General features: G+C 41.6%; 1 protein-coding gene across 48 annotated transcripts in view; it reads right to left on the bottom strand.

The window, feature by feature from the left end:
- The window catches only part of LOC115164110 (calcium/calmodulin-dependent protein kinase type II subunit beta), a 91,915-nt gene extending 77,380 nt beyond the window's left edge, over positions 1–14,535 (bottom strand). For 20 of the 48 annotated variants that reach the window (XM_029716263.1, XM_029716265.1, XM_029716241.1 and 17 more), the window contains exon 1: positions 14,144–14,534. In XM_029716263.1, coding sequence (XP_029572123.1) covers positions 14,144–14,205 — 62 coding nt within the window. In that variant the 5' untranslated portion in view covers positions 14,206–14,534. Of the gene's footprint in view, positions 1–14,143 lie in introns of all 48 variants that reach the window. The other 28 variants (XM_029716238.1, XM_029716250.1, XM_029716247.1 and 25 more) reach the window with 6 other exon arrangements.
- Positions 14,536–16,313: the final 1,778 nt, after the last annotated feature.

Below are 16,313 nucleotides of genomic sequence, written 5' to 3'. Positions count from 1 at the left end.
GGGCCGTCCGCACTACCCTCTGTAGTGCCATACCAGGCAGTGATTCAACCAGTCAAGATGCTCTTGATGGTGCAGCTGTAGAACCTTTTGAGGATCTGAGGACCCATGCCAAATCTTTTCAGTCTCCTGAGGGGGAATAGGTTTTGTTGTGCCCTCTTCACGACTGTCTTGGTGTGCATGGGCCATGTTAGTTTGTTGGTGATGTGGACACCAAGGAACTTGAAGCTCTCAACCTGCTCCACTGCAACCCCGTCGATGAGAATGAGGGGCGTGCTTGACGTTATCACTGATATTACACCGTTTGGAAAATATTACACCGTTTGGAAAAGGGAAAGCAAGGGTTAAACTTCAGCTATCCAGACATGAATATTAACACTTTCACAGACACACACATTCATGTTGTCACATATTTCAACAAACAATTCAACAACATCCATAAGGACGACCGAGTGGAGCCCACACTCCTTGCATGTCTTCCCTGCCTTGAGCACAGCTGGTTTGTGTGTGCAGGTGGGCTAGGCAGAGCTCCCAGCTACCAGAGTCAATATCTTAACACAGTGCTCTTTATTTGTTCCTGTTTCTTCCCTGTATGTCTCTGAAGAGACGTTAAAGTGATTTATCTTGTCAGCCGACTGGGGCATGGAGGGGTGAAGGGGGAGGGGGGCCATGTGGCCTTTCCCCTCCTCTTCTGGGCCACTTGCACCTCGCCCCGCATAGCTGGAATGACTGAAGGCTGCTGGGAAATCAGAAAGCTACACACTCAGTGCACGTAATGGGGCCTGGTAGAGACACATGGACGAGCACACACACACACCCTACATATAATGGCGACTGGAGAGAGACACACTGAGAGACGCACTCACACACTGAAACACACACACACACACACGTTTTACTCTTTTTCATATTTCACACACACACACACACACACACACACACACACACACACACACACACACACACACACACACACACACACACACACACACACACACACACACACACACACACACACACACACACACGAGACTCACAGACACCACGACCAACAACAACTGCGCCTGGAAAGTTCACACTTGGCCAGGTCTCTTTTTGGGAGGCATACACACACCAAAGAGAGAAACAGCATAGGCCTACTTAGCCTATTCCATAACACAGTGCAACACAGTTAGAAAGCTACAAGATAATGGACATGAATGTTATTTTTTAATAGTTTGACACCCTGTTTGTAAGCTTTTAAAAAATATCAATCTCAAACGTTTATCTTTTCCAGTGATGAAGACATGAATGTCTCATGGTATGGTGAGGTATGCAAAATGGGTGAACTGAATGTTTTGGCATTCAGGTCCAAACAGTCACTTTCTAAGCACTTCTAATATGTATGGAAGGTTTAGTTCAAATCAAAAGGGATGCTGTCAAAAAGTGATTGAATTAAAAGCAACACTACAATCACAGCTCGGCCGTTCCACGAAATGAGTGCCTTTGATATTTTATGTAGAAATGATGCGCCAATATTAAAAATCTGTTATACTAAATTAAGTGCACTTTAATATAGTCCACATGGAGAATTCAATAAATCTGATTTTTTATTTAAATAAAGGGTTGATAAAGTGCCAAAATGCAGCATTTTGACATGTCCCTCTGTCAACCCTGTATCACTTTTAGGAAGAGTTCAGTCAAATTAATCCAAAGATGACTAAATTTCACCATCATTGTAAAGGCCTAGTGATTTTGCTGTTTCGACAAAGTAATTTCAGAAGACTATTATTTGTATTCATGTGATTAGCGCAAACATTTTACCCCTTTAAAATAAGGTACCATTCCCACAAGAGAAATGATTCACAGCAGGTTACATCATTTGGGTCTTCTGAACAGTATGGTGGGAAATGAAGTAAGTACTATTTTTTTTTGGTCTATTTAATTTTTTTAATCATCATTGACTGTGTTGGTCAAACACATCAACTAGGGCTGGGCGATAAATCAATATCAATTATTATCGAGGTAATTACTTCCCTCAATAACAATATAAAAACGTTTAGAATCATTTTTGATAATGTCGATATAGATTAATTAGGTACAGCAGTCCATTTCACCTCTGTGACGCAGCAGGAGCGTGTGGAGAAGTGACAATATGCACCTGGAGAGGTATATGCCCACTAAAAACCACTTAGCACCTCGAGTGATAGAGTAGCCACAACTAACCACGAAAAATGAGTGATATAGGCGAAAAACAGTGGCAGTGATAGCCATGGAGAAGGAGCAGCTCCCAATGAAGAAATGATTGATATAAAGGGTTAAACTGTTTCAGTAATTTGGAAGTGGTTTGGCTTTTTGAAGTCCGACAAAAAGCAGAGCAATGTTCGGTGCAAATTGTGCCGTAGACAGGTGGCTCCGAAGTCAGGTAATACGACAAACCTTTTTCAACATCTGAAGCAAAATCACTCGATGGAACATGGAGGAAGTTTGAGTTTGCGCGTTGGTATTGATAAACGTCCCTCAAGCACCAGCCAATCTAGGGATGTTAGCCCGAAGCAGTCAACACAGAGTGTTTATGCACTACAAGCAAACATCGAAAAGACAAAGAGATCACAAATGCTATTATGCATTGGATTGCTAAGGACATGCTACCAATTAGCACAGTCGAAAGAAAGGTTTCAAGAGGCTTATCAATTTAATTGACCCCAGGTACGTGCTCCCTGGCCGCAAACATGGAACAATTTTCCTTCAAGTATAATTGTATGTGTAGCTCACATAATTTAAAAAAATTTAACCTTTATTTAACTAGGCAAGTCAGTTAAGAACAACTTCTTATTTACAATGATGGCCTATCGGGGAACAGTGGGTTAACTGCCTTGTTCAGGGGTAGAACGACAGATTTTTACCTTGTCAGCTCGGGGATTCGATTTAGCAACCTTTCGGTTACTGGCCCAACGCTCTAACCACGGTTTGTTCAGGCATTCTTGAGTTTGAAGAAGATATGCACCTTTTAAACATGATTTGATTAATATCGTGATAATTATCGTTATCGAATGAAAATATATAGATGTCGGGATAATTTATTTGCCATATCGCCCAGCCCTAGAACATGTAAATAATTCTTAATTTGATGAACACCATGTGGGTCCCATGCTAAAACCTCAACCCTCTAATTGTCAACCCTGTTAGTGTCACGTCCTGACCAGTAGAGGGTGTAGTTGGGTCAGGACGTGGCTGAAGAGTCTGTGTGTTTTGTGGTTTCATTAATTTTGGCCGTGTGACTTCCAATCAGGCACAGCTGTAGAGGGTTGTGGCTGATTTGCCTTTTGGGTTTGTGGGGAATTGTTGTGTGCACTGCGTTTGTTTGAGCCTGCCACACTGTTGCGAGCACTGCTGCGTTTGTTTGAGCCTGCCACACTGTTGCGAGTATTGTTTGTTGTTTTGTTTGTTTCAAGTGGATGCTCTACTCCTTTTTTTGAACATTAAAAATATGAGTATCCACACTTCCGCTGCGCCTTGGTCCTTCTATCTACCATACAACATCTTCAACGACAAGTATGACATTTTTGGTGACAGTTAGAGGACCAATGGTGACTTAATCAGGTTGACATTATGTCAGTTTACATTGTACAAGGGATACATACTTAAACAAATACTTTTTAAAATATTTAATCGCAAACATGCGTTTAAATAATAGTTGGGAAGTTACATACAGTTGAAGTCAGAAGTTTACATACACCTTAGCCAAATACATTTAAACTCAGTTTTTCACAATTCCTGACATTTAATCCAAGTAAAAATTCCCTGTTTTAGGTCAGTTAGGATCACCACTTCATTTTAAGAATGTGAAATGTCAGAATAATAGTAGAGAGAATTATTTATTTCAGCTTTAATTTATTTTATCACATTCCCAGTGGGTCAAAAGTTTACATACACTCAATTAGTATTTGGTAGCATTGCCTTTAAATTGTATAACTTGGGTCAAACATTTTGGGTAGCCTTCCACAAGTTTCCCACAATAAGTTAGATGAATTTTGGCCCATTCCTCCTGACAGAGCTGGTGTAACGGAGTCAGGTTTGTAGGCCTCCTTGCTCGCACATGCTTTTTCAGTTCTGCCCACAAATTTTCTCTGGGATTGAGGTCAGGGCTTGGTGATGGCCACTCCAATACCTTGACTTTGGTGTCAAATTTGGAAATATGCATGGGGTCATTTTCCATTTGGAAGACGCATTTGCGACCAAGCTTTAACTTCCTGACTGATGTCTTGAGATGTTGCTTCAATATATCCACATAATTTTCCTTCCTCATGATGTCATCTATTTTGTGAAGTGCACCAGGCCCTCCTGCAGCAAAGCACCCCCACAACATGATACTGCCACCCCCGTGCTTTACGGTTGGGATGGTGATCTTCGGCTTGCAAGCCTCCCCCTTTTTCCTCCAAACATAACGATGGTCATTATGGCCAAACATTTCTATTTTTGTTTCATCAGACATTTCTCCAAAAAGTACAATCTTTGTCCCCATGTGCAGATGCAAACCATAGTCTGGCTTTTTTTATGGCGGTTTTGGAGCAGTGGCTTCTTCCTTGCTGAGCGGCCTTTCAGGTTATGTCGATATAGGACCTGTTTTACTGTGGATATAGATACTTTTGTACCTGTTTCCTCCAGCATCTTCACAAGGTCCTTTGCTGTTGTTCTGGGATTGATTTGCACTTCTCGCACCAAAGTACATTCATCTCTAGGAGAAAAAACGCGTCTCCTTCCTGAGTGGTATGACAGCTGCGTGGTCCCATGGTGTTTATACTTGCGTACTATTGTTTGTACAGATGAACGTGGTACCTTCAGGCATTTGGAAATTGCTCCCAAGGATGAACCAGACTTGTGGAGGTCTACAATTTCTCCTCTGAGGTCTTGGCTGATTTCTTTTGATTTTCCCATGATGTCAAGCAAAGAGGCACTGAGTTTGAAGGTAGGCCTTGAAATACATCCACAGGTACACCTCCAATTGACTCAAATTATGTCAATTAGCCTATCAGAAGCTTCCACAGCTCTGACATAATTTTCTGGAATTTTCAAGCTGTTTAAAGACAGTCAACTTGGTGTATGTAAACTTCTGACCCACTGGAATTGTGATACAGTGAATTATAAGTGAAATAATCTGTCTGTAAACAATTGTTGGAAAAATTACTTGTGTCATGCACAAAGTAGATGTCCTTAATCGACGTGCTAAAACTATAGTTTGTTAACAAGAAATTTATGGAGTGGTTGAAAAATGAGTTTTAATGACTCCAACCTAAGTGTATGTATATTTCCGACTTCAACTGTAAGTGTCTGTAAGAGGGTTGACATATATTGTGGTACTTTACAAGTGTAGATCAAATAACATATTCTTAGTTCACAGGATTTAATGCCTGAGATATTTTTTCTTCTTCTAAGTCTGTAGGCTAAACATATCCACCATGCAACTGAATGTTGAATGAAGAGATATTTTAAAGTGAATTTCTTAAAAAGTTTGCATGTCCAAAAGGCTCCAATTTCATGGAATGACCCAGCTACAGCAGGCCTACGTAACAACCCACAGCAGCACTACAGTTAGAGCTACGGAAGGCAAGTCTGGTGGTTTACGATTTAGCTTCAACAGTGTAATTGCACATCCCAAAATAATCCACAGGTGCTGGACCTGAGAGAAAAAGGAAAGGCAGCACATGGTATATGCAGCTCCTGTGCTTTACGACAAGGTTTAAGTGGGCTTATACTGTAGCTCAATGCTTTATATGCTCTGGGTTGGAGACATACAGTAAAGACAGCTTTACAACACCATCCATGCTTTAATTGTTGGATTTAGTGTGGCAATAACTCCTAGAGTCTATTGATGCATTTGTCAATATAAATAACATAATAAAAAAAATAAAACCAATCCGTCAGTTTTTTGTTTTGGCTGCTTCTCAATCCACCACATGGCGGCCTTCCACATCTGCGGTGGAAGATGGTTGAGCTACAGCGGTGTTTGTCTCACGAAAATGGCTAAAGGGGAGACTCTCACAAACACGATGGTGGTCTCCGTTTTGCTCTACGACCCCCCAAAAGTGTCACGGGACTCGTCTGAAGGTTACTGGTACCCGGTTTATAAAATGAATGGAAGTATGGAGGTAGTTTTGTGCACACCCCAAAAAAGGGGTTAAATATGTGTATTAAAAAAACGAATTTCCTGAGCTTTCTTATAGCTCCTAGATATAGGACAGATACTTCAAAACCTTATTTCTTATGATTTCTTTTTTGACTGTCTTTTTTGCCATTTATGAATGTGTTATTCAATGTGTTTCTATGGGAATTGGTACTAAAGGCCAAATTCAATATTTTAATCAAATAATTGATTTATATATATTTTTTATACCTAAAGGGGTCCTAAATTTACATTGTCATATTTATGTGATAAAAACGATTGCCATTTAAAGGGCCGGTGCGTCAACATTTCGTCCATTGATCCTAAAAGACAATGACCAAAAATATAGCTTAGTTTTCTTTATTTACTTACCCCATAGCCAGAATTAGCGTCGCTGCTGGTGAAACAATAGGAATGGTAGAACCCTTTTGGCTTCCATGTAGAACCCTCTCTGCAAAGGGTTTTACCAAAAATAGTTATTCAAAGGGGTTCTCCTATGAGGACAGCCAAATAACCCTTTTAGGTTCTAGATAGCACCTTTTTTCTAAGAGTGTTTGGATAACCTGGTATTATGACTCCAGAAAAACACAAATTATTTTAGCAATAAACTAGGAAACAGTAGTTTGCAGACAGTAAGATACACACACTAATAGTGTAATTATAGAACGCTTGTGGAAAGCAGCATGTCACCAACATTGTTGCATCCATCTGACCATGCAGAGTGAACGTCAAGAAAGTAAGAAAGTGCTTGTGACTCCGTAGTCCAGCAACTGCTCTCTTCTTGAGTGACAGATTTGTTGCCCATATCATGCAGCATGGTACAGTGTGGAAATGATAATAAAAGTGCAGGAAATGCAGATATGTATGAAAATGCTGAAAATTATTTTTGTTTGGAGTTGGATTGAACAGTAGAAATTAGAGGTCGACCGATTATGATTTTTTTTCACCGCCGATACCGATACCGATTATTGGAGGTATAAAAAAAAAAACGATACCAATTAATCGGCCGATTTTTTAAAATGTATTTGTAATAATGACATTATAACAATACTAAATGAACACTTATTTTAACTTAATATAATACATCAATAAAATCAATTTAGCCTCAAATAAATAATGAAACATGTTCAATTTGGTTTAAATAATGCAAAAACAAAGTGTTGGAGAAGAAAGTAAAAGTGCAATATGGTTACACTAGTGACCATATCCCCCGCTCATCCCGCAAAGGTGGAGGTGATGCTAACATTTACGATAGCAAATTTAAATTTACCCCAAAAAAAACAATAATGACGTTTTCATCTTTTGAGCTTCTAGTCATGAAATCTATGCAGCCTACTCAATCACTTTTTATAGCTACTGTTTACAGGCCTCCTGGGCCATATGCAGCGTTCCTCAACGAGTTCCCTGAATTCCTATCGGACCTTGTAGTCATCGGAGATAATATTCTAATTTTTGGTGACATTAATCTTCACATGGAAAAGTCCACAGACCCACTCCAAAAGGCTTTCGGAGCCATCATCGACTCAGTGGGTTTTGTCAAACATGTCTCTGGACCTACTCACTGCCACAGTCATACTCTGGACCTAGTTTTGTCCCATGGAATAAATGTTGTGGATCTTAATGTTTTTCCTCATAACCCTGGACTATCGGACCACCATTTTATTATGTTCGCAATCGCAACAAATAATCTGCTCAGACCCCAACCAAGAAGCATTAAAAGCCGTTCTATAAATTCTCAGACAACCCAAATATTCCTTGATGCCCTTCCAGACTCCCTCTGCCTACCCAAGGACGTCAGAGGACAAAAATCAGTTAGCCACTTAACCAAGGAACTCAATTTAACCTTGCGCAATACCCTAGATGCAGTTGCACCCCTAAAAACTAAAAACATTTGTCATAAGAAACTAGCTCCCTGGTATACAGAAAATACACGAGCTCTGAATCAAGCTTCCAGAAAATTGGAACGGAAATGGCGCCACACCAAACTGGAAGTCTTCCGACTAGCTTGGAAAGACAGTACCGTGCAGTATCGAAGAGCCCTCACTGCTGCTCGATCATCCTATTTTTCCAACTTAATTGAGGAAAATAAGAACAATCCGAAATTTATTTTTGATACTGTCGCAAAGTTAACTAAAAAGCAGCATTCCCCAAGAGAGGATGGCTCTCACTTCAGCAGTGAAGAATTCATGAACTTCTTTGAGGAAAAGATCATGATCATTAGAAAGCAAATTACGGACTCCTCTTTAAATCTGGGTATTCCTCCAAAGCTCCGTTGTCCTGAGTCTGCACAGCCCTGCCAGGACCTAGAATCAAGGGAGACACTAAAGTGCTTTAGTACTATATCTCTTGACACAATGATGAAAATAATCATGGCCTCTAAACCTTCAAGCTGCATACTGGACCCTATTCCAACTAAACTACTGAAAGAGCTGCTTTCTGTGCTTGGCCCTCCTATGTTGAACATAATAAACGGCTCTCTATCCACCGGATGTGTACCAAACTCACTAAAAGTGGCAGTAATAAAGCCTCTCTTGAAAAAGCCAAATCTTGACCCAGAAATTATAAAAAACTAATCGGCTTATATCGAATCTTCCATTCCTCTCAAAAAAAATTTAAAAAGCTGTTGCGCAACAACTCACTGCCTTCCTGAAGACAAACAATGTACACGAAATGCTTAAGTCTGGTTTTAGACCCCATCATAGCACTGAGACTGCACTTGTGAAGGTGGTAAATGACCTTTTAATGACGTCAGACCGAGGTTCTGCGTCTGTCCTCGTGCTCCTAGATCTTAGTGCTGCTTTTGATACCATCGATCACCACATTATTTTGGAGAGATTGGAAACCCAAATTGGTCTACATGGACAAGTTCTGGCCTGGTTTAGGTCTTATCTGTCGGAAAGATATCAGTTTGTCTCTGTGAATGGTTTGTCCTCTGACAAATCAACTGTAAATTTCGGTGTTCCTCAAGGTTCCGTTTTAGGACCACTATTGTTTTCACTATATATTTTACCTCTTGGGGATGTCATTCGAAAACATAATGTTAAATTTCACTGCTATGCGGATGACACACAGCTGTACATTTCAATGAAACATGGTGAAGCCCCAAAATTGCCCTCGCTAGAAGCCTGTGTCTCAGACATAAGGAAGTGGATAGCTGCAAACTTTCTACTCTTAAATTCGGACAAAACAGAGATGCTTGTTCTAGGTCCCAAGAAACAAAGAGATCTTCTGTTGAATCTGACAATTAATCTGGATGGCTGTACAGTCGTCTCAAATAAAACTGTGAAGGACCTCGGCGTTACTCTGGACCCTGATCTCTCTTTTGAAGAACATATCACGACTGTTTCAAGGACAGCTTTTTTCCATCTACGTAACATTGCAAAAATCAGAAACTTTCTGTCCAAAAATGACGCAGAAAAATTAATCCATGCCTTTGTTACTTCTAGGTTGGACTACTGCAATGCTCTACTTTCCGGCTACCCGGATAAAGCACTAAATAAACTTCAGTTAGTGCTAAATACGGTTGCTAGAATCCTGACTAGAACCAAAAAATGTCATCATATTACTCCAGTGCTAGCCTCCCTACACTGGCTTCCTGTTAAGGCAAGGGCTGATTTCAAGGTTTTACTGCTAACCTACAAAGCATTACATGGGCTTGCTCCTACCTATCTTTCCGATTTGGTCCTGCCGTACATACCTACACGTACGCTACGGTCACAAGACGCGGGCCTCCTAATTGTTCCTCGAATTTATAAGCAAACAGCTGGAGGCAGGGCTTTCTCCTATAGAGCTCCATTTTTATGGAATAGTCTGCCTACCCATGTGAGAGACGCAGACTCAGTCTCAACCTTTAAGTCTTTACTGAAGACATATCTCTTCAGTAGGTCCTATGATTAAGTGTAGTCTGGCCCAGGGGTGTGAAGGTGAACGGAAAGGCTGGAGCAACGAACCGCCCTTGCTGTCTCTGCCTGGCCGGTTTCCCCTCTTTCCACTGGGATTCTCTGCCTCTACCCCTATTTACGGGGGCTGAGTCACTGGCTTACTGGTGTTCTTCCATGCCGTCCCTGGGAGGGGTGCGTCACTTGAGTGGGTTGAGTCACTGACGTGGTCTTCCTGTCTGGGTTGGTGCCCCCCCTTGGGCTGTGCCGTGGCGGAGATCTTTGTGGGCTATACTCTGCCTTGTCCCGGGATGGTTTGTTGGTGGTTGGAGATATCCCTCCAGTGGTGTGGAGGCTGTGCTTTGGCAAAGTGGGTGGGGTTATATCCTACCTATTTGGCCCTGTCCGGGGGTTTCATCGGATGGGGCCACAGTGTCTCCTGACCCCTCCTGTCTCAGCCTCCAGTATTTATGCTGCAGTAGTTTGTGTCGGGGGGCTAGGGTCAGTCTGTCACATCTGGAGTATTTCTCTTGTCTTTTCCGGTGTCCTGTGTGAATTTAAATATGCTCTCTCTAATTCTCTCTTTCTCTTTCTTTCTCTCTCTCGAAGGACCTGAGCCCTAGGACCATGCCTCAGGACTACCTGGCTTGATGACTCCTTGCTGTCCCCAGTTCACCTGGCCGTGCTGCTACTCCAGTTCCAACTGTTCTGCCTGCAGCTATGGAACCCTGACCTGTTCACCGGACGTGCTACCTGTCCCAGACCTATTGTCCCAGACCTGCTGGAACCCTGACCTATTCACCGGACGTGCTACTTGTCCCAGACCTGCTGTTTTCAACTCTCTAGAGACAGCAGGAGCTGTAGAGATACTCTCAAAGATCGGCTATGAAAATGCCAACTGACACTTACTCTTGTATTGCTGACTTGTTGCACCCTCGACAACTACTATGATTATTATTATTTGACCATGCTGGTCATTTATGAACATTTGAACATCTAGGCCATGTGCTGTTATAATCTCCACCCGGCACAGCCAGAAGAGGACTGGCCACCCCTCATAGCCTGGTTCCTCTCTAGGTTTCTTCCTAGGTTTTGGCCTTTCTAGGGAGTTTTTCCTAGCCACCGTGCTTCTACACCTGCATTGCTTGCTGTTTGGGGTTTTAGGCTGGGTTTCTGTACAGCACTTTGAGATATCAGCTGATGTAAGAAGGGCTATATAAATAAATTTGATTTGATGTAAAAAAGCTAACATTTAAGTTCCTTGCTCAGAACATGAGAACATATGAAAGCTGGTGGTTGCTTTTAACATGAGTCTTCAATATTCCCAGGTAAGAAGTTTTAGGTTGTAGTTATTATAGGAATTATAGGACTATTTCTCTCTATACGATTTGTATTCCATATACCTTTGACTATTGGATGTTCTTATAGGTACTTTAGTATTGCCAGTGTAACAGTATAGCTTCCGTCCCTCTCCTCGCTCCTACCTGGGCTCGAATCAGGAACACATCGACAGCCACCCTCGAAGCAGCGTTACCTATGCAGAGCAAGGGGAACAAACTACTCCAAGTCTCAGAGCGAGTGACGTTTGAAACGCTATTAGCGCGCACCCCGCTAACTAGCTAGCCATTTCACATCGGTTACATCAGCCTAATCTCGGGAGTTGATAGGCTTGAAGTCATAAACAGCACAATGCTTGAAGCATTGCGAAGAGCTGCTGGCAAACGCACGAAAGTGCTGTTTGAAAGAATGCTTATGAGCCTGCTGGTGCCTACCATCGCTCAGTCAGACTGCTCTATCAAATCATAGACTTAATTATAACATAATAACACACAGAAATACGAGCCTTTGGTCATTAAAATGGTAGAATCCGGAAACTATAATTTCGAAAACAAAACGTTTATTCTTTCAGTGAAATACGGAACCGTTCCGTATTTTATCTAACGGATGGCATCCCTAAGTCCCTAAGTCTAAATATTGCTGTTACATTCTACAACCTTCGATGTTATGTCATAATTAATTACGGCCTTTGTTAGGAATAAATGGACTTCACACAGTTCGCAATGAGCTAGGCGGCCCAAACTGCTGCATATACCCTGAAAGCTTGCACGGAACGCAAGAGAAGTGACACAATTTCCCTAGTTATAAGAAATTCATGTTAGCAGGCAATACTAACTAAATATGCAGGTTTAAAAATATATACTTGTGTATTGATTTTAAAGAAAGGCATTGATGTTTATGGTTAGGTACATTGGTGCTTTTCTCGCAAATGCGCTTGTTATATCATCACCCGTTTGTCGAAGTAGGCTGTGATTCAATGAGAAATTAACTGGCACCGCATCGATTATATGCAACGCAGGACACGCTAGATAAACTAGTAATATCATCAACCATGTGTAGTTAACTAGTGATTATGTTAAGATTGATTGTTTTTATAAGATAAGTTTAATGTTAGCTAGCAACTGACCTTGGTTTCTTGCTGCCCTCGCGTAACAGGTAGTCAGCCTGCCACGCAGGCTCCTCATGGAGTGCAATGTAAAGCAGGTGGTTAGAGCGTTGGACTAGTAACCGGAAGGTTGCAAAAACGAATCCCCGAGCTGACAAGGTAAAAATCTGTCGTTCTGCCACTGAACAAGGCAGTTAACCCACCGTTCCTAGGCCGTAATTGAAAATAAGAATGTGTTCTTAACTGACTTGCCTAGTTAAATAAAGGTGTATAAAAAAATATATATATTTAAAAAAATAAAAAATAATCGCCCAATCGGTGTCCGAAAATACAGATTACCGATTGTTATGAAAACTTGAAATCGTCCCTAATTAATCGGCCATTCCGATTAATCGGCCGACCTCTAGTAGAAATGGAGAAAGACCCATTGAAATCACTTATAATTTATGTGTTGCCAAAATAGGGTTAGGAGATACTCAGAAAGCATATTTAGATCTTTTACTATTCAAAAACATCAAATACCATCAAAATTATATGTTTTGTCCATATCTCCCAGCCCTAACAGAAACACTAAACAATGATTTAGAATGTTCAATTGATTAAAAACAAGTTGATTGACAAAGTCAATTTAATAAACCACCATTGGGCTATGATGACAAATATACCTCTGTGGTCAAAATGACCCCAGTCGGTTGTATGAAGGTCAACAAAAGTCCCCCGGGAAAAACATACCTTCATCAATGGGTGCTAAAGGTAGTTAGTGTCTATGAATGGGCTACTGACATAATATGCATAAAACTCAGAGGCTCAGGTTGTGAAAAAAACACATGAAAGTTAATTTGAGATGAATGTTCAATCGGCCTCTCTCAACCGGTGGCCTCTTTTTGGTGAATGTTTAGAACCGAATCCCATCGGTGCAAGAAACGTTCGCTCCCTGATTTGAATACTGCTACTACTGCTTCTTGAGCTGCAAACAACAATTGTCTGCAAATAAATTACAAAATCGTTGTCTGAATTTGGTGAAACCTCACTGCAGAAACATTAGTAGTGGGGGAGCATGTCATTCTGGTCCATGCTATTTTTTTAAGTGCTTAAAAATATTAATTTAAAATTCCAGGACATTAGCTTTAAAACAGCAACATTTTCTCTACGCCTCATGGCAAAATGTGTAGAATAGCAGGACATTTGCTCTAAAACAGCAACATTCTCTCTCAACCTCATGGAAAAATTTGTAAAATAGCATGAGATTAGCAATAAAACTGCACATCTTTCTCTGCGGGGGTTGCTCGAAAGTTGCAGCGCAGCAAAACACCAAACAGCCGCCCCATTTATAGACAGCTCAACATGTCAGTCTCCTGGACCGCTACCTGTGGTTGTTGCCTGCTGATAGGGTGATGGGGGGAGCCAGGGAGAGAGAGCTCGCCAACCAAAGCAATATTACCCAATGCCTATGGAGAGCTTTGTTCAGACACATTGACCAACTAACTGTCATAATATTTTTAAGAGCGCAGGGAACAAGAATCTCGTGTGTGTGTGTGAAGAGAGCGTATTTTGAGCGAGCTGTCACCCTTGCCTTGCGCCGCTGTCACCCCGAAAAAGACCACCGCAACAACACAAACCCGCATCCACACCCACGCAAATGACAAGTCAGCGACTGCAAATTACTAAAACAAACAGGCTTACTTTCCCAGCTCTTCATATAGCTGAAATTCGTCCGTGAATCGTGTACAGGTTGTCACAGCCATGTCTCCGTATCTCGTGCTTCTCTCACGGCTGCTCCTTTGCTTGTTATGATCCTCCTGCGCGGTATGTAGCCAGATATTTCTCAAAATATGAGAACTCTTTCTGCGCTGCAGGCGACTCAAAGATAACCTATCGGCTGCCGTATAAGGGTATGGTTTGATAAGGATGGCAGGCGTGCGTCTAAGGTGGCTGTTTACTCTCGTCTCCCCCACTATTTTTCAACTGTTGTGTACTGTATCGTTCCTCACCAGTTCACTCGACTGTGCAAAGCGAAGCGCTCCAAAGCCCTATAGCTCGATCTGCTCAGCGCTGCCCTCGATTGGGCGCTGCGCTTAACTGCGTGCCTGGGTAACGTAATCGCGGCGCCAGTGCTTCCAAATAGGGACAAATTTAAGACCTAGGTTATTTGTGTTTTGCGTAAGGCGCATAATGTAGATTTCACTACAGCTATAAAACGTAATGACAATGTAGTACAAACAATAGCCTAATACATACATTATGTTAACCCTCCTGCTGTGTTCCGGTCGAATTAGAAGTTCTCGCTCTGAAAAATGTAGTTCGTTTAACCTGATTGTCATAAAGTTCCATGACTTTGTCCACACAGGGCATCTGAACACACAATATACATTTGGATGATTTTCATTACATTTTGTGTGTTTTATTTAACTTTTGTACACCTGTGATGTTCCCGGTCAAAAATGACCGATCATTAGAAATGAATGGGTGAGATTACTGTATAAAATTGAGTTCAGGCACATGCCCATTCATCAGATGGACACACTTCTTCTCCCAGACCCCAACATGCATGTGTGTTTGAGCACGCACACACACACACACACCCCTCACTCCCCTTCTTGGCTTCCATGGCAACCCCCACGGGAACCTTTCCCCAATAGAATCTTTCCCCCACGGGAACCACACCTGTTGGCATTCTCACAAACAATCGCAACATTGTTTCAATAATATATAGACATTTTCTCGCAGCTCTGAAGCTTTTTTGAGGCCTTGCTCACAATTCATTCTGTGGCAGCACAATAACCAAACGATATGCTGTATGTGAGGCTCTTGATCATATATTTAATCATGACACTTGTGAGGAGAGAGTCCTTGTAAAACTTTGACACAAAGTAGAGTGTCAAAGTTTGCCATTATTGAAAGAGATTGTGATACTTCACATCTCAAAATTGGGTTACTTAATGTTAGATCCCTCACTTCCAAGGCAGTTATAGTCAATGAACTAATCACTGATCATAATCTTGATGTGATTGGCCTGACTGAAACATGGCTTAAGCCTGATGAATTTACTGTGTTAAATGAGGCCTCGCCCCCTGGTTACACTAGTGACCATACCCCCGTGCATCCTGCAAAGGCGGAGGTGTTGCTAACATTTACGATAGCAAATTTCAATTTACAAAAAAAAAAACAATGACGTTTTCGTCTTTTGAGCTTCTAGTCATGAAATCTATGCAGCCTACTCAATCACTTTTTATAGCTACTGTTTACAGGCCTCCTGGGCCATATGCAGTGTTCCCTGAATTCCTATCGGATCTTGTAGTCATAGCAGATAATATTCAAATTTTTGGTGACTTTAACATTCACATGGAAAAGTCCACAGACCCACTCCAAAAGGCTTTCGGAGCCATCATCGACTCAGTGGGTTTTGTCCAACATGTCTCTGGACCTACTCACTGCCACAGTCATACTCTGGACCTAGTTTTGTCCCATGGAATAAATGTTGTGGATCTTAATGTTTTTCCTCATAACCCTGGATTATCGGACCACCATTTTATTGCGTTTACAATTGCAACAAATAATCTGCTCAGACCCCAACCAAGGAAGATTAAAAGTCGTGCTATAAATTCTCAGACAACCCAAAGATTCCTTGATGCCCTTCCAGACTCCCTCTGCCTACCCAAGGACGTCAGAGGACAAGAATCAGTTAACCACCTAACCGAGGAACTCAATTTAACCTTGCGCAATACCCTAGATGCAGTTGCACCCCTAAAAATTAAAAACATCTGTCATAAGAAACTAGCTCCCTGGTATACAGAAAATACACGAGCTCTGAAGCAAGCTTCCAGAAAATTGGAACGGAAATGGCGCCACACTA

The sequence above is a fragment of the Salmo trutta genome, chromosome 27 (assembly GCF_901001165.1).
Source record: "Salmo trutta chromosome 27, fSalTru1.1, whole genome shotgun sequence".
NCBI classification, from domain to species: domain Eukaryota; kingdom Metazoa; phylum Chordata; class Actinopteri; order Salmoniformes; family Salmonidae; genus Salmo; species Salmo trutta.
This window is presented reverse-complemented; position numbering and strand designations above follow the sequence as displayed.